A 19,394-nucleotide genomic window follows, 5' to 3' on the forward strand; every position below is an offset into this window, starting at 1 on the left:
TGAATGCTCTTGGAGATTAAAATTTAGCCAACATTTTCAAAGTCCTGTAAGAGTAATCAATTTGCAGCACAAGTTATCGAATGCTGTTAGACATTGCTTGACTGGCTACCAACAACAGTTTGTTCTTGGAAAATAGCCAGCATAAGCGGGAAAAGTAAACACACTTCACGACAGCAAATAAGCCCTATAGAAAAGGATGATTTTAAATGCTAAGCCTGCGTTCTCCCTACTGTTGCCTCGAAGTTTTAATAATTTAAAAACTGTCAGCAGCTGGCAAATAATATTTTTAAAATTACAGAAATATATATTAATAATTTCAATTGAGAAATTCTGCTAGTTGATGTCCACACTTTATTAAATTATACATTTATAATGAAAGAAATAGGCACCTCTCATTGGGTGTTGCTGTGCACTGAAGCAATTTGTCATCAAAGATCGTTCCCTCGTCACAATCCACGGCATATGGAATGGGGTAGTCACAAACCACATAACGACTGCAATCGTTTGGATAGGCGAGCAGAGTTCCCAATGGTTGGCCACAGCAAATGTTTGGAGTGTATGGATCGAGAGTTATTGGTGGCGCTGCTGTTGTAGAAACGGTTGTTGATTCGGTTGTAGTCTTTGCGGTTGTTGAAACTGTTGTTGATTCAGAAGATGTGTTTGGAGTTGTTGGCTCTGTTGTTGTAGAAATTGTTGTTGATTCGGTTGTAGTCTTTGGGGTGGTTGAAACTGTTGTTGATTCGGAAGTTGTCTTTGGAGTTGTTGATTCGGTTGTTGTTGATACCGTTGTTGCTTCAGAAGTTGTCTTCGGTGTAGTTAGTTCAGTTGTTGATAATGTTGTCGACTCGGTTGTTGAAGGTGTTGTAGATCCTGCAGTTGTAGGCTCTTCAGTAGTTGTCAACTTTGTGCTACACCCAGCCAGTTCAGGATCCATGCAAATCAATTCCGTGGGACTGAACTCCAAACCTATTGGGCAGTCATATCCAACGGGTATAGGATATTGACATATTATGTACTTGCTGCAATTTCTGGGATAGGGCACCGAAGAGTTGTCCGTCTTGCCACCACAAACTCCATCGCCAGGCTTTGCAGTAGTCGTAGTTCCCGGTTCTATTGAGGAAGATTCTGGTTCATAGGTGGTTGAAATTGTAGTGGACTCTGGTGGTGTTTCAGTAGAAGCCGTCGTTGATGATTCAGTGGTAGGTAAAGTGCTGGTTTCTATGGGTTCCACGGTAGAAGACACTGTTGATGGTTCAGAGGTTGAAATTGTAGTGGATTCTGTTGGTGTTACAGTGGATGGCTTAGTTGTTGACTCTGTAGATGATATAGTTGTAGTCTTTGTTGTTGGTGTAGGAGGGTAAGGCGATGTTGATTCTCCAGAGGTAGACGTAGAATCTCCTCCACTTGAAGTCGTAGTCGCTTCTGAAGGCTTAGCTGTGGTGGTAACAGAACAATTGGCCAGCGAAGCATCCACACACTGTTTTAGGGCCACACTGAACTCATCTCCCTCGTCGCAATCGAATGCTTCTGCGATTGGTCGACTACACTGAATGTATTTTGAACAATCGTTGGGATAGGGCACCAAAGCATCATCGTCTACACTGTCACAGGGCCCCTTCTGGGGAGGCGGTCTCGTGACTGGTGAGCTTGTGGTCGGCTCTTCGGTTGTAGAAGTTGTTGATGTGTAATCCCAGCGACAAGCATCAGATGGTACATCCGCTCCACACTTTCCAGTAATAGGATCGTAATATTCGCCGCAATTACAGACGTCCATCATATAGATGTAATCGTCCACGCAACGGATAAACCACTGACAGTTGTCCGGATATGGGAAGGTATCCCGGGTGCTGTTCGTGCACATTGTGGGCTCTGGGGGTGGTCTCGTAATTCCGGGCTCTGGAGTAGTAGTGCTCTGATCTCCCTCGCAGTCACTCTCCTCCCAGCTTCCAATGCATTCTCCAAGCTTCGAACTGAAGAAAGTCTCGTCGGGGCAATAGAAAGCTATGGGTATGGGTGAAACGCACACGATATACTTGTTGCAATTCTTCGGATAAGCTATATTCTCGTTCTCATTTCGACCGGCACAAACCCCTGTTGAAGGAGCCTCAGTTGTTGTCGTCATCTTTTGGGTAGTGGAAGTTTCTTCTGTTGTTGGTTTCAGGGTAGTAATTTTTTCAGTTGTTGTTGGAGTCACAGTGGTTGCGGGAGTTGTAGCTTCTACACCCTTGCAGGCATCAGGTGAGACATTGGGGGCACATATTCCGGATTGTGGATCGAAATAACTGCCAAAAATACAGGATGCCACTAACCATTCACCGCCAGTGCCCATGCATAAGTAATATTTGCTGCAATCTTCGGGATATGCAAACGAAGTTCCCAATGGCTGTCCCTCGCAGAGTTCACTGGGTCCTAAAGTCGTGGCTTTTGTGGTGGTTGTCGTGGGAGTGGGAGTAGTTTGCTCCGTAGTCGTAGTTGGCTTGGTTGTTGGAATCGGTGTGGTGGTGCGGTCTCCCAGACATGTAAAATCTCCTGGCTCATCGCACACAAGCCAATCGGGATTGAAGAGCAGCGTGGGCGGACACTCACCCATTTCCACTTGATTATCTTTGCAGATCAAGTACTGCGAACAATTTCCAGCATAAGCGATAATGGTGCCATCAGGCAAACCTTTGCATTCATTCGGATTAACATCGGCAGGAAGTCCAGGCGTAGTTGTTGGAATCTCTTCCGTCGCTGTGGCAGTTGAGGCTTCGGTGTCATTTTCCTCCGATGTTGTCGTACTGATTGTGGTTGGCGTCGCTGGAGTAGTTGGTTTCTCGGTAATTCCTGGAGTTGTGGGATATGGCTCGGGATCGCACTGCACCGAATCGGGAGTATCGCAGATATGCAACCAGCTGTTAAAGAGCTTGTCCGGCTGGCAGTAATCCAGATCGGTGCAACCATTTCGGCAGGCCAAGTATCCACTGCAATTGTAGGGATAATCATAGAAGCCATTTCCCAAGGTCACACAATAATCCTCCGCAATGTCCTCTGGAGTTGGGCCGCAGATAATATCTTCTTCGGTGGTTGAGGTGGGCGTTAACTCCGTTGAAGTAGACGTCATTTGAGTGGTTGAAATGGACGTCATTTCAGTGGTTGAAGTAGACGTCATCTGAGTCGTTGAGGTGGACGTCATCTGAGTGGTGGTACTCGGCAGAGGCAACTCCTCGCAATCCGCCATCTCGGGAGTGTCGCAGATTTTCAGAAAATCATTAAAGACCTTATCGGGATCACAGTAGTTTAGCACAGGCCAGCCATTAGTACAGTTTATGTAGGCCTGACAGTCATATGGATACCGTAGCAACCTGCCATCCTCTTTATCCCGACAAGCATCCTCTGAAATTCCAGGCGGTAGTGGCGGCGGATCCCAGCTAGAAGTTGGCCAGTTAATTGATGGAGTACTCGCAGTGCTAGTTGGGCTGATTTTTGTGGTTCCTTCGGTTGATCCTGGAGTAATTTTTGTAGTTCCATCCGTGGGTTCGGGCGTCTCAATCGAATAGTAAACACACTCCACGGCTTGAGGGTAATTGCAGAGCTGCGTATTATTGTCCCACCATAAATTAGCCGGACACAACTTGACCGTGGGATACAGGCAATCGCAAACCAAGAACAGACTGCAGTTATCCGGATAGGGAACCAAGCAACCAAACTGCTTGCCTTCGCACATCACCTGGTTCTCGTAACGCTGTTCATTGTTACAGGTCTCATGGGCCAAAACATTCAAATGCCAGCTCCAGAAAACGGCTGCTATTACCAGAGCCCATGGCAAATGGTAAGAAGTGTTGACTGTAAAATATAAGAACACTCCAGAGATTAGAATTAATTACTTTTTAAGTGGAGAGTAGATTGCATTAATCAGCTTTAATTATTTTGAAGCATTTATGAGATAATTAACTCTGGCAGTTTATTTCCAAACAGTTTTACATTTAATATATAATAAAAATAAAATGTTATATAATTTATTGTATTGTGATCTTTTTTAGGACTAATTAGGATAATTGTTTAACTATTAATACCGATAAAAAGTATTTTTATTTAGTCAAAATAAAAAATCACATCCGAGAGAACTTTTGATTTTTTTTTGCCATAATATTACACTCTACCTTTCATAACAATTTCACTTTTAAATATTTAGAAAGGCTTTTTTTAAGACTGGTCAGAAGACCAACTCCCTTTCACGTTTAATTCCACACTGACTTGCCAATGAGGCCAACAGAATTGTTTATACGTCGAGGTATTCCCCTGATATGGAGTTGATAGCTTATATTAATGACAGTTTGATTAGATTTAATTAGAAATTCTATGGAATTCATGGGAATTCATTTTTGTTGCCTTATTTTTAAGAAGAACAAAAGTCGCTCAAAATGGTAACTTTTTGTTATCTTCCAGTTATGAATGATATAGTTTTTTAAGTACCAAATCAACATGCGCCGTTCTGGGCGATGATGAATCGAGTCAAGGCAATATTTATTATATTGATTAAATGTTTCCGTATTTTAAAGTCTTATCTTTTCGTCACTACTCGAACGTCATAGACAAAAATTCAATACAAAAATTGGCATAATATCCCATATGGCAGATACAAATAAAACAAAAACTTCTTTTATTTTATAAATGAGTAAGGAAGGACAAAAAAAATACAAATAAAAATAAATACATTATTTTCTACGTATGACTAAATTAAATTCCTAAAGTGAAAACTCGAGTTGCCTGAAGGCAAAGCCATGCCGAAAGGCAAATCAATATTTGACTGGCATTTAACACGGAAGCGGCTTTAAAGGCGAAAACCGGCATCGAACTCAGAAAAATATCGACAAAGCCAGACAAACACGCGGAGTTAGCCTGGAAGGCAGACGGCTCAAATAATTCAAAGCGACGCGCGCATTAAATATTAACACTTTAATCTACCCGATGGCGGTCTGTGTGTGTTTGTGGGTATCTGCCAGGGTAGAGGTCATAAAGATAGCAAACTTATACAATATCCTCTCCGGCAGAAACACACTCACGGCCTGATGTGCGCTGCATGCTAAACAGTTTTGAGGAAACCGGCAAAACAGCAAACGGGGCAATTGAAAAATAAAACAAACCAAAAGGACATAAAACCCGAGGGGAGAGTCCAGATAGAAGGACGTGAAGAGAGAGGCAGAGCTATTCCCATCCAGCACGCGAACGGGCTGGCCGTGGAACATAAATTGGCAAAGGAACATTGTGGAACAACGCCCATTGGCGAAATAATTATACGCCTTCAGATGGAGGAGCACAAATTAAATCAACAAGCCGCCCCCCCGACGTGGCTTAGTCGAAAAACGCCCACCGCAGCGAGCAAACTTTCCAAATATGAAGCATTAATATTCACGCCCATGTTAAAAGCACATAAATAGGCGTGGCATGGCAGCGGCACTTCCGCTTTTCCGTCAGCACCCGCCATTTGTGGGGCTTCCTTTAGAGCTCCAGCCACTGTTATGTTGCATATAATTTTACCAGCCAAGCCCATTAGCTTGGCCAATAGACAATTGGTAGATGGGAAATTGGCTGCGCCTCAGCTGCTGGAAAATTCGTCGAAATATTTTCCACAATTAAAGCTAAAAGCATTTTGTTACGTAAACAGAAAATGCAATAAAATATTTATCACCGAGGAGATATATAATTTTGCTACAAAATATTGAACCTTTTTGATTTTAAATTAGGGAGAATATATATCCTTAAAGCTTACATGGAATATTTAAATATAAATAAAATTAATTCGCTTAGGTTTATTCTTTAAATTTAAAATTCGAATATTTAATAAGTTATTTTTTTGAAAATTATATTATTAAAAATGTATGCCTGTCTTAAACTCCACAATCTTAAATTTGCTTGAAGAAAGTGAAAGTTTAAACATTTAAATACAATTTTTATACCTAACGCTTTTATAATAAAATTACTAAAATAATTACTCTTAACTAAAATTAAAAAATAAATTATATTCCCTTATTTAAAATGTATAATTTTCAACAAGTTTAAATAAATTATTAAATTTACTAGCTGTCTCATCACATTTTCTCCACTTTAAAGACCAAAATCTGTGCTGTAATACATTTTACCCTCAACTTTAAGAAATCTTGAAAGCCTTTAGATTTCTTAGAATTTTCCTCAAGGCCCAAGCACTCGTCTGGTAGTAGCTAATTGAAAACATTAAATTCTCACTTTTTGACTCTGCCGTTGCTTACACAACCCCAAGTCAGGGCCATTGAATTGTGATTTTTATTGTTATTTTTCGGCTTAACCCGGCTAACTTTGCAGCCCCAAGGTGTTTTGTCTCTGCCAGTAAAAAGTTGGCCAAAATACAAAAAAAAAAGAAAGGAAAACACAGAATTGAGCAGGACTTGTTTGTGTTGTTTGCCGGTGGTGGTGGTTATCTGGCTTATTGGAATGGGCAGTGGTTGCTGCTGCGGTTTGGGTTGCTACTGGCTTGTTATGAACAAGCTTAACTTGCAGTGTTTATCTTTGTTGAACTGACCCAGAAACACATAAATTTTGGACCAGAGAGAAAAGTTGTTAAATGAAATTTAACTCATTTTTAAGTTGTATTTACATAAATTTGGGGATGAGCTTAGAAGGTTTTAGATTGTTTAATATTTAAAGATAAATATTACAGAAAGTATCTCGGAAAGTAGGTGAGCTTTTTTTGTAAGTAAATTAAAATTGATTTTGTTTAGCATTTATAATTTATTAACTTTAAATTAAACTTAAATATATTATTTTATTATATAATATGTGCTTAATTTTTAATTACTGGCAAAGCCATATAAACCAATCAACTTAATTTACCCCGGTAACCGCCTTAAGTATTTCCCCTTGATGGTGATGAGATTGTAAAGTGACTTGGGTTGCCTTTCCCCGCCCTCTGACTAATCTGCGGTAAAGTAAAGCAATTTGACTGAGCTTGATTCTGTTTGCTCAGCCCCCAAAATGAGGTACACAAACGCCGGGTGCCGTGTCAGCTAAACGGATTTTCGTTGCCTGTTTTGGCATCGAATTACAGGGCCTAACACATAAATTCCCTTCCTCTTCCAAAACCTTCGACTTCCTTCCCTTCACTTTGTTGTCATTCGCACATATGGCAGGGGGTGGCTTGGGAGTACTCCAAAGAAATGCGAAACGGATGTGCGGGTTATGCGTGGGAAGCAAATCATTTCCCATCCGGCGATTGAGTAAAATTGTTTGCCCATAATGCTAAACTTCTGATCAAATTGACAGCAAAACCCCACTCAGATTTTTGTGGCATTAATTACTCAACAAGTGGGGATTACGATGAAGCCCCTGAAGCAGCGTTTTAACCATTCACACATATTTAGGGGAGCTTAAGTCGGTCCATAAGAGGACTACTTATCTCTAAACTGATTCAATTAGCTCTTAGCTGTGTCTGGGATTTTCTATTACCAATTGCTTAAGCACTTTATTACATAAATTAAAAAAAAAACGTTGTCTATACAGAAACCATCCCTTAAGCTGGCATCAAGTATACGCCCAGTTCACCATCACTTAAGTGAGACAACCTTTTGCACTTTGCTCCGTTGGACGTGGCCAGGAAAACTTTATAATTTCATCAAATTCACAACCGAAATTGCGTGCATAATTTTATTATTTTGAAAGCACTTCGGCAAAGTTTATCTAAACATGTAGAAATCAGCACCAAGCAAGCACCCCTTCCTACATTTTGAGGCTTTGGCCCAAAAAGTTGTTTGAAACAGCAATTAAAATAAATTACATTTTGCGATTTTAATTGCGTCTAATTGCAGGTAAAAGCCGGCAAATAAGTTCAAGCACCAAACTTAAGGGTGGCGTGGCATGGATGCGGCCATCGGCGTGGGGGCGTGGCTGAATTAATTTCCACAGTTGTCAGTTGTTTTGAGCTGAAACGACACAGCAGGCAACGAACGAACTTTTCTCGATGGCACTCACAAATGGACATTGCAACAATATTTGGAGAAGGACAGAGCAACACACACACACACTCCCACACAGTTATGAAATGGCAATCTAAAATGAATGACAATCAGCGTCCACGCTGCGTATACGTAATTGTCAACATCAAACTTTTATGAGTGACAATTTTGTAATGGTTTTGGAACGACGACAGAGTCGAAAGTTCATAACAATGTGCATAAATGATAATGAGAAGTGGTGGAAGAGTGGAGACCTGAGTTGTGAGGGGTTTTGGGGTAGAAAATTGTTTAGTTTTAGGATCGAAACTAATGGCAGAAAAACGAATATTGAAAATTAAAAACAATAAAATATTGATTTCAAATAAATCCTGGCAGCTAACTCTAAACCAATTCAATCTAATTACAACCAAATTGATTTTTTTACAGTTTATTTAAAGCTTTAATAAATTCTACATGGAAGCTAATGCCCTGAATTATGCACAAGTCAAACAAAATGTTACCCAAAGGATATTCATGGCGTTTAAATTTTGTTTGATCTTATATGATTGAGCCGCTGGCATGTGTGTTAACCAAAACCGGAGATTATGTGAAGCGATCTTGGCCATAAGTCAACTAAAAGTGTCCCACTTATGCACATCCGGCCCGGCTGTCGTCATTAGTTTACTTTGTCTGACACTCGAGTGTCAGCAGAGCTGACAAAATGCTCTTCAGGTGGCTGCCTCTTCCATGTGCAAAGTGCCAGAAAGATTGAAGCAGCAGTCGGGCCTGTCTGCGAGCCCGAGTGGAAGGCAATTTCATTTAAAGAGTTTAAAAACAGGCAGTTTCCATGGAGAAAACTAGGTGAATGCGAGAGGCAAGAAAACGTAATTATAAAATAGGAACATAGCAATTTAATTACGAGATATTTTAATAAACTTTCTTAAAGTATGTATAACGTTCTCTATAATATTAATATTTCAGATGTCTTTAAAGTAAATTTGTTATAAATTTGTAAACATTTATAACGAGTTTTTTAGCTTATTTATTTCTGTGTAAGAATTCAGTATTACTTTTTTTACAAGCACCTTTTCTAACCACTCCAGTTCAATTACATTTGTTAGAAATTTTCAAACATTTATATGCTCCGGTTGAAGCAATGTGGATGACCATTAAAATAATAAACCGGTTACGAAATGGCACAGATAAATAATAAAATAGTTTCAACTTCATATATACTTTATTACATTTTTCACAAAATAAAATAACTTGTACTTTGAGTCACGTTCAGCTCGTTTGATTCCGTATTTGATGGGGTTTTTCGTTCTGCTTTAGTTTAGTGCACAGCCCGAAGCCGTTGAAAATCTCAATTTAAATTGTCTAGTTTCCTTTTTGATTTAAAAAAGCCAGAATACGCAGCATTATAATAAAAGAAGCAAAGATTAAAAACTGTAAAAACAATTACCGAAAAGCAGAAGAAGCGAGTGAAGCTAGCTGAGCTTGCTCGGCGGGGTAGTAGCTACTTTAACCCATCCAACCCGCCATTAGCCTGGAGGCTGCTTAGCTCATCGTGTTTTCCAGAGCCATAAACAAGCTACTCGAGGAAAAAACTCCCTGGAAAACATGGGAAAAATGGAAAATGCGAAAAAATGCAGTGGGGAAAAAAGCGTACTTAAATCTACATCATTTCCAGTCCACAGCCCCCGCGTAGCTTTTGGCCCTTTGAAATTGGTTCAGCCAGGTGAAAGTAGCTGTCCCGCATTTTTTCCCCTCATATTTATTGGTTTTAACTAGCAGCTGCTTCTGACTGCCAGGAAACAATGGCGAAACTAAAGCTATAATTGTTTCCAATTGAAATCTATTTCCATGGAGCATTCGGGGGAACAAAAAAAAAAATAAAGACCGCGTCAAGTGCAGCGGAGATCCCTGGCAAAACTAAAGTGCTCCCAGACCACGCCTTTGTGAGCAGTCAAGAGTTAAAAGGACATCGCCGGGATAACAACATTTGCATGCAAATAGCGAGCGGAGCAAAAGGGAAGTTACTTTGCCAATGTCAAGCGGCGAACTCGGAACGTGCCCATGGCTTTGGCAAATGAACTTGTTTGGTAGCTAATGAGATAAGCATGCAAATGCCAGCAGCAGCAGGCCAAGAAAAATAGAAGCCCAGGCAGACGTTGAATTAAGTCGAGTCCTGTCGGTGGCAGAAACAGGACGACTCAATTAACTGACATTTCCGTGGGGTGACGCACACACAAAAAAAGGGTGAATTGTAGGAAAAAATGAGTTCGTTCTCAGCTAAATAAAATGGTTAAGATATAATCTCAAATGCAGTTGAATAGAAATACGGGGAAAATACGAAATTGAAAGGATATAGGAACGGCGGGGAAAAGTAAATTCTAAGCCAATGGGAAAAATATTCTAAGATAAAATAAATTTTCTGAAAAGTTTCGCCTTTGTACTTATCTTATTTCGCTTACTTGACCTGAATATTTTTTCTTAAAACTATTTCTGCATATTTCAGTTCTGTTCCACCACAACTTTCTTTTATAAATGTGATATTTCAGGGGCAAACTTTATGCGAGCATCGCTTTTGCATGTTGCCAGCCCATAATCATAACTTAAATCACCGCACACACATAGTGGTTGACATTTCATAGATATCATTATAAACCAAAATTGTGTTTTGCTAATGCATTGGTCTAACCGCCGCCCCCGAAAATTGTCAACAAGTTTTATGGCCTACTCAAAATTAATTGCTCCAAGCACGCACCCCCAAACGTTTCGTTCAGTGTCTTTAACTCTTGAATTTAGTGAGGAAATGCCTGGGAATTTGGGCAAGATGGTGTTTTTCTCCTGTTTTTTCCCGGGCATTGTATCACAAAGTGGCTGGCACACATTGCATATGCGTAATCCAGCAGCTCCTTTTTTTGTGTCCCCTCTCCTTTTGGCATACATAAACATGTAAACACATTTTGCTATATTTTTTTTGTTTGCTACCCTCATACGTAACGTTTCTTTTTCCCAGCTCCTTTTTATGACAAGCAAATACATGCAAATCTAGAATTTTACAAACGATAAACGCCTTGAGGCAAGCTGCTGCTCCTGGGAGTCTCCTGCCATACAATTGATGCCGTTTTATGGCTCGTGTGTGCGAGGATGTGTGAGGGACAAATCCTACTAATGCCCCAATGCGTATGCGTACGCATTCGATGCTCATTTTTCTTTCTGCCGTTAAGTCCTGCACAAATCAAAAGGGAAAAAATAACCTTTCTTTCAGCAGAAAATAAAATAAATATGCAAAAAAGTATTGTAACCTTCTGCTGTCCATTATCCAAATACAAAATACAACCAGCAATACATACGGGAACTTGTAAGGAGACCCCCCAAAACAAAAACCCAATCTGGATTCATGTCAATTCCAATTACAAGCCGGCAGGGAGGACCCTTGCCCAGTGCACGGCGAACTTATCTAAGCTTAACCACAGGACACGTCTCACCTCCTCCGCACCTCGGAGATGAATCTATGCACATTATATTTACTACAGCATTGAGCGACAAATAAAAAAGGAAGACGGAGAACATCTGTTGTCCTTCAAGGAGCAGGGAACAAGCTTGAAACAGTGGTGCTTGAAATAATAGTCCTGCTTAGGCAAAGTTCTAGGGAATCTTTAAAGGAATGTATAATAAATTATATAAAAAAAGATTTCCTTTTAAAAACACATATTCAGCTCATTCTAATAGATATATAAACTCATCAAAAATATTTTAAAAATTCAAATAACCTGGTTATTTATCTAAGACTATTTTTAAAAAATTTCTTAAGATGATAACACTATTTTTCTAAACCTAATTGTAGCTTCTCTTGGTTAAGAATTCTTGCTCTCCAGGGGCAAGATGCTGGCAACCAAGCAACAGCTGCATTTGAAATGAAAAGCATTTGTTTCTGACACAACTCGTCTTCGCCTTTGGATGCTGGGTTAGTTTCGTCCTGGCAAAGGCTTGGTCCATTGAGAGAGCTCTCGCCTGAATGCGCTCACTCATTATGTTGATTATCCCAGGCGGCCAGGCCACATCTCAAGGATTTCCACAGAAATATGAATTGAAATAAATGCGCTTACGAGCTTGCTTTCAGTCTGTCCAAAAGAATTCATTAGAAATGTAATAAATTCTCGGGAAGAAAAACAGGGACTATGGGCATTAAAAAAAAGAGCAAGAAAAGGAAAGGGAGAAACCGCACCATTAACCCTTCTTTGCGGTGGCTTAACACACAGAGAATGACAAAAAAAAAAACAAGAAACATATATGAAATGTTGTACAATTTTTTCTTGGTGACCTTACCATCCAGTGGGATTTATGGCCTCTCCCCTTTCGGGTCATCTAATGCCATCACATATCCTTCTTCCCCAGGACGTTCCCCTGGCCTTTCTCTGGCAATTGATGAGCCACAAAGCCAACAAGCATGAAATGAAGTCCAACTCCACATTCCACGTTCTACGCCCCTACCAATGGTATAGTCTCCATTACCATTCCCCAATTCATTTTGCGGTTAATGTGATAAATCAATTTTATGCGAAAATCACAGAGCATAAATTTATTTAACTAGCCCATAAGTCATGGCCCTAGTTTGGTCGAATGTCTGCATTTGTTTGCCCGCCTTTTCCTTGGCTTTATCAATTAATTTAGGAGTCTATTGCTTGGACTTGGCTTGGAAGGGATAAGGATTAGATTGGAGCTATTAAATTAAGCTGTGGTATAAAGCTAAAAGAAATTCAGAGAAAGAATTTAATCAATTTAATTTAAAAGAAGAATTGTATACAATGAAATAAATAATAAATACATTTTTAATTTATTTTTAACCAACTTTATATATAAAATTTTATGAAGCTAACTCTTTTTCGTTCAAATAAAATACATGAGGGAAATAAAAAGGGTGGAAAGGGCGGACCACGGGTCGTATGCTTAATGAGCATTTAAAATTCATTTAGACTTTTCACCTTTTATCTTTGTGTGCACAATGAATAAAATTAAAATAATCCGCGGCCAGTCGGGTGTCGTCGTCGGGTCTTGATAAAAAATTTTTTCCCGCTGTCTCCATTTTCCTTCTACCTGTTTTCCCACCAACTGTACGCGCCTTAATTTGAATAACTGAATTGTTAAGTGGACTTTCGGAATGATGGACTTGAATAGATAAGACGACGCAGGCAGCTTCCGACCTTTTAATTAAATTTAATTGCAAATGCCGGGCCAAAGTCAACGAAGTTGACGTTTGATGGAGTTCTTGAAAGCCCCCCACCCAATCGACAGGTATTAAAGGTGGACTTAATCTTTGGTTGGCTTGAGAATCTATTGGTTTTTGGGTTCGATGGGTTATGCTTTCGATAGGATGTTCTTTCATGGTTTGTTTTAGAACTCCTTATCTTGGTTTTTTTCTAACATTTAATACGCTGAACTTCAGTAGAGTATCCCCTCCCAAAAACCAGTAGCACTTTCATCTAATGCATTAATTTATCACGCTCACTTGCTTCCCAGAGGAACTGGAAAAATCCAGGTGCCAAAGACAGAGACAAGCGGCCACGTAACCTGAAGGCCTGAAAGAAGCTTTTGCATTTCAATGAAAGCGTTTGTAAAATATTACTGGTTACTTGAGGGCTCCGACTCCCATATGCGTGGCAGTCAGACAGACAGACAAACTCCAGTGCCCAAGTACGCAGTGTCGCACTCAAGTCACGTTTGCCAACTGGCAAAAGCTTCAACAAATGTTAAGCCCAGGATTTATTGAGCTACTTAAGTTGCTGTTGATGATGTTCTCTGCCCCTTTCCAGCCACTCAGGACAACACCCACGCCCAGGAGCTGCAAAAAGAAAAAGGTTAACAGTCAGGATCCGTCTGTAAATGTTTATATATACTCTGGCATTGAACACCCACATACTGGCGGGACATAAAAGATTCATATTTCCATTGAAAAGTATATCTGAAAATTCTCGTAAACATCCAGAATCACGGGCAAGTTGCCTAAGTCCTGTTTAATGAGTTTGCTGGAACTTTAAGGTACTTTTTTCAACATTATGTTGCTTTCTACGAGCATAACAAAAATATATAAAAGATACACAATAAAAAAGAACACTTTTAATTTTAGAAAATAAATAAAGATTGTTATAAATAATTATTCTATAATTTTACAAATATTTCTTCTGTATTTTAAGCTTAAAACCTTTCTTGCAATAATTTTTTCAGGGGTTTTTACCCTGTTTTTAGAATTTTTTAATGTGTAAAAAATGCAACATTTCTACCGTCATCGCATAAATGTTTATATGGCTGCAAAACGTTTTGGCCATAAATAATGCCTTCGAGCTGTGCTAGCACATAAAAGTGTATAAAACGAACATCAAGGAGCTGCGTGCCAAACATTTTTAAATGAGCTTCAGGTAATTTTTCAGCCAATGCAGGTTTGGCAGTTCCAGCTAATGGCCAGCTTCTGTCTAATGTGTTTCATATGCAAATCCCACAAAAATATGTATAACTTAAAGGAAGAGAGAAAGAATTTCAACCACACCACATGGCGTATGAGCAATGTCCCTTATATGCTAGCAGATTGTTCCATCTTCTCCCCTGATTGTGGCTTTTTTTCGATTATTTTTAAAAGATTTTTACAATTCAATTGAATGGTTGCAAACTGTCCAGAAATATGTTGCATGCATACATTTTTCAAGTTGCCAGCGGCAAATTTGAATTGTCAAAATTGTAACGACCTTTTTTTTTTTTTTTGTTGGTATCTCCAGGGTTCCTTCGGTGTAGTGGCCATTTTCATTCCCGTTTCGCTGACATAAACTGCATTGAAATGTCATAAAAATTGAAACACGTTTCTCGTTGTGTTGCCCAATCCTTGTCGCTGTTTCCTGAACCATTTCCTCTGTACCTTTACCTGCAGATCGCCATCCTTCTGCTTTTCCTGGACGAAAAGTTGGTTAGGTCAGGTGGGGATGAGAAGCTGGTCTGCCGGGTTTTGGCCTTCTGCTTTGCATACAAATAACGGCCAAGCCAGCCTCGGGTATATCCATCCACCAACTAACTGGTGAGTCTGCCACTTTGTTCCATTTCGCTGATGCTGCAATTTTGCACTTTAAACGTAGAGGCTGTGCTGGATATTATGAAAATTTATTGTTTTACGTGTGAGTAATTTTTGGAAAGGTCTAAATCCGTGTGAAGCATCACTCTCTACTTTCTCTTCTACCCAATTTCTCTGTGGTATAAATATAATTCGTTGAATTAATAAGCTGCCCCATAAGCTGGCATTATTTTCAATTAATTAGTCTTATTAAGGTGATAACTCTCGATTTCCCTTGAGATTGACAGACACACAAATCACTAAAGAGAATAAGGTCAAACACACTAAGAAGAAATAATGATGTTGCCTTTAAAATTAATCAATATTGTGAGTTTTATATTACTGAAATCTCTTAATAGCTTTTCTCTCAATAATAAATAGTAATTTCTAACGAGGTAACATTACTTTTGTATTCTATACTTATCTTATACTTATACTTTTCTTATATCTTATATTTCCACATAATAAAATCATAAATATAACTATCACTTACGCCCAATAATTCCTCCTCAGCCAGGACAGGACTTTGTGCTTTGTTAGCCTGCATTTAATGGCACCATCTCATGATGGCACCCACACCCACATACACACACAAAAACAAAACATTTTTGGTGGGCGTGACGGGTTTTAGGTCCGCCCAAAATACAAACAAAATCGATTTGCATTTAATTGCATCTGCGGCTGCACAAATTTTCAGTCAGAGTGGGGGAGAGAGATCAAGGGGCACACAGGGCACAAGGACGAGCACAAATTCTGTAATCAGAATTATTGTTCAAATTGTCGTAATGTTTATCCAATTTGTTTTGTTGGCTTAGTTGGGCCAGAGTGTGAGTGTGTTGTGTGCCCAGGACTTGTGCTTGTGTGCTAGTGTGTTTTATGGTCATAATCCGATTAGAGTGTGTTAAGTGCTGTGCAGAACTTGGCCAACACCTTTTGTTAATTACGTAATTGTTTGGGGGTAAATATTGTCAACAATTTACGGATTCCAATGCGCTTGTGTGCCCAACCACTTCGCTCGCTCAATCAACTATTCCAAAGCGCCCCCAAACCACTTTCGAAATCAACCTATTTTGGTAGGTCAATCGGCGATAAATTAGTCAAAACTTGAGAGATTTTGGTGAGTTGGTTAGTGACTATGGCATGAGGCTGTTGATTTTCTTGATTTCCCAAAAGGACTTGAACTAGAGTGTTCCCAGAAATCTCTAGGGTTTTTAAACCTTTAAAATGATGTCTAAAAGTATGCAAAGAAATTTTGTAATAAGTAAAATTTTGTAGTTTTAATTTAAATATCTTTTTAGAGCCTCTAAACAACCCTTTTGATTTCTAAATACATTTTATGGGACACCTTCACAATTAAGTTACTAACTTGAACTAAAAATATTCATCATATACCCCAAATCCCATTGATTTTTAATTTACTTTAAACCCACAAAATGGGAAACTTTGTATATGAAAACGCTCCTTGACTTCTCTTTGTCGTTTCGAGGATTCATAATTTGCATCTCCCAGCTGCAATCAGCAGCTATAAGTGCCTCAAAGCGTTTCGCTGCTGGCAAGTTTCCTCGAACTGGCAGTTACTCCTCCTATTCCTGTAATTCCCTCCTACTGCGCTTGCATATCAAATTTTCCAATCCCATTGCCAATCCCAGTCCCAGTCCCAGGACTCCCTGATTGTTATGCATTCGCTTGTCGGCACTTTTTTCATGGCGATTGTTCTTCCATGTTGCTGACAACGTCGTTAGCTATTCAAGTTTGTCAATTAAAAACATAATCCCCAATCAGAAGCCAATAATACCAGGCTGTTGCCAGACAGAGTCCCTCTGTTCCTCTCTCTCTCCTTCTCTTCCTGGACTCCAGGACTTGCCTTCTCTCATATCCATGACCGCCAGTGGCTGTGCCTCAGATAATCTGGAATAGACTCGCACACCATCAAAAAGTTTGCCTCACTGGAGAGAGAGAGAGACTCTGAAGCGACATTGTCATGGCAAAAGTAAATATTATTTTCCTTTTTTCTTCCCTGTTTTCCCTGTTTTCTCCTGCCTCTTTGAGCTTCTTCCCCATGATTTTTGTTACAATTGCTAGCCAGACGGGATCAGAAAAGTGAATATTGGTGGAACCTTGTGGGCGCTGCCGGATAATTGCTTCGATTTCCTGACTTTTCCGGTCTGCCTTTTTACACAGATTTTTCTTGTTGATCAAAAAAAAAATATGGAAAGAGCGCGGAGAAATAAAAGATAAAGTTGTAATTGCACTTTAAGTGGATTACCATAATTTGTAATTGATCTGGAGATGTCCTTTCACCCAGCGGAGTGGGGCTCTTCAAAATTTGTTGCCAGTTTTTATTTTAAAAATTCATATTTATTCTTTATTTTGTCTTATTTATTTCATTTTTCTGTAAAACTTGGCCCTGATGTGCATGAAGCGAATGAAGGCATTGCATCAAAGCATTTTCCCTGGTCAAACAGTTTTCAATTACGCTCTTTGATCCTGAACATACTCCATAAAAAGCAAAACAAAATCTGTTTGGAGTTTGTTTGGCTTTAGAATGCATTGAATGTTTGATTTTGTTTGCTTACTTGTTTGTTTTTAATTTGCGCCCCGGCAAATATATATTCAGAAGCAGCCAGCAGTGGGATGATAGTATCGAGTGTCTATTAGATAGACTTAAGCCGTGCTATGAATAAAATAATGAGGATTTTATACGAGTGATTTGCATGTTATCAGGGAATATATGGATATCCTTTCTAATAATCTAAGTCCTGTCAAGGCTAAAGTTTTGCTGCGTCAATTAGTCAAGTGGGAAACAGTCTGGTCTACTTTTCCTCCTTTTTTTTTTGTACTTTTCTGTTAGGAATTTAGAGAAGTCTGTTGTTTACTCTTTCTGCCTCAGTTGGATACTCTAGGAAGTCATTACTCAAGTCCTGCCTGGGCATAAATAATCCACTCATTCTTTGCTTAGATAATGCAACTAATTGCAACTTTGCTTATACCTTTCATCGCGGAGATTTGCAAAGGAAATCCGCAAGGAGTCGCAGAATTAATTTGTCAGCTGACAAAACACTTATAAAACCTCGCGGCACTCCGATCCCGTCAAAATGCGAAACAACGCACAAAGTAATCAGATTTGGGTTGAGCGAAAAGTGAAAAGCTTTTAATGGCATTTGTATAAATTAAATGCTATTAAAATTATTTTCATAGCTGCTGGCATGGAAACACACACACACACAGAAGGGAAAAGCGCCGGGAAAGCTGTTCTGCAAACTATCAGTCTTAAAGTGCCAGCTGGTGGAATGTGGCAGGGAGCTAAATCAACATTTATGCAATTGAAATAATAATAATTTTGCTTGGCATTTAAATTAAAATGCCAAAACAGCTAACATCAGCTGAAAGCCATCTGAGTGGCATGGGAAAAGTTAAAGGAGAACTTAAACATTAATTATAATATGATTAAAATGGGAAAACTAGAGGTAATATTTTTTAAAATTTGAAACTCAAGTGTAAAGAACATAGTATATAAATACAATTAATTGCAATTATTAAACATTTATCTAGTTTTAAGTTAAACTTTAATCAACACTTTATTATTTTTACCCACTTGATAATCCCATAAGCTCTTAAATATCCCATTGAAATAATTGAGAACAATTCATTTGGAAATTTATTCACATTTCATTCTTAGTGTCAACTGAAATTTGCGGCACTTTGTAAACAATAATTTAATAGAGCTCAACTGGTATAAAAAAAAATATGAATAAAATGAATGAAGATTTGTGTTGAGACCAATAAATTTGTCTGCATGTCTAATTTTCGCACACACACATAGAAGTATCTGAAGGGGCATCACCATAAATTATTCTTATCTACTTCGTCATCGGGACTGCGACGGCGAATTTTACCTTGTGGTCAGCATGTGCGGTCAGCATGTGTAAATTTAACCGCAAACTTTTGTCCGAGTGCAACACATGAGACCCCGAAAGGGGGTGGTGTGAAAAAGGGTTGAAGCTGCACTCGAAAAACATAGATTTCATGTCAGATTGAAAACCTTTTCTTTACTTTAAACAGCTTTAACCAGTTGAGAATTATACAAAAGTAAATTAAAGGAAACCAAAAAAAATATATATATGGAATCTAATATTATCTTATTATTTTTCCCTATTATTACTAATATTTCTATTTTATTTTTAAAACCATTAAGTCTTTATGTAGTTTTAAACATTTATTTCAAGTGTGGGCTTAGAGGATCTAGGCAGGCGAATGGCGAATGTCCATATTGTCGAAAGTACAGACGCATTTATCTCTGAAATGGCGGGGAGAGAGGCCAGAACGCAGTCTCGGGTCATAAATTA

The 19,394-nt window shown here is 39.0% G+C and overlaps 1 protein-coding gene across 1 annotated transcript; it reads right to left on the reverse strand.

The window, feature by feature from the left end:
- Window positions 1-367: 367 nt before the first annotated feature.
- LOC108085980 (mucin-2) lies at window positions 368-3,816 on the reverse strand. The gene has a single exon (XM_070285024.1). The coding sequence runs from the start codon at window positions 3,704-3,706 to the stop codon at window positions 368-370; it is 3,339 nt and encodes a 1,112-aa protein (XP_070141125.1). The 5' UTR covers window positions 3,707-3,816.
- Window positions 3,817-19,394: the final 15,578 nt, after the last annotated feature.

Source organism: Drosophila kikkawai, chromosome 3L, assembly GCF_030179895.1.
Source record: "Drosophila kikkawai strain 14028-0561.14 chromosome 3L, DkikHiC1v2, whole genome shotgun sequence".
Taxonomy (NCBI): Eukaryota; Metazoa; Arthropoda; class Insecta; order Diptera; family Drosophilidae; genus Drosophila; species Drosophila kikkawai.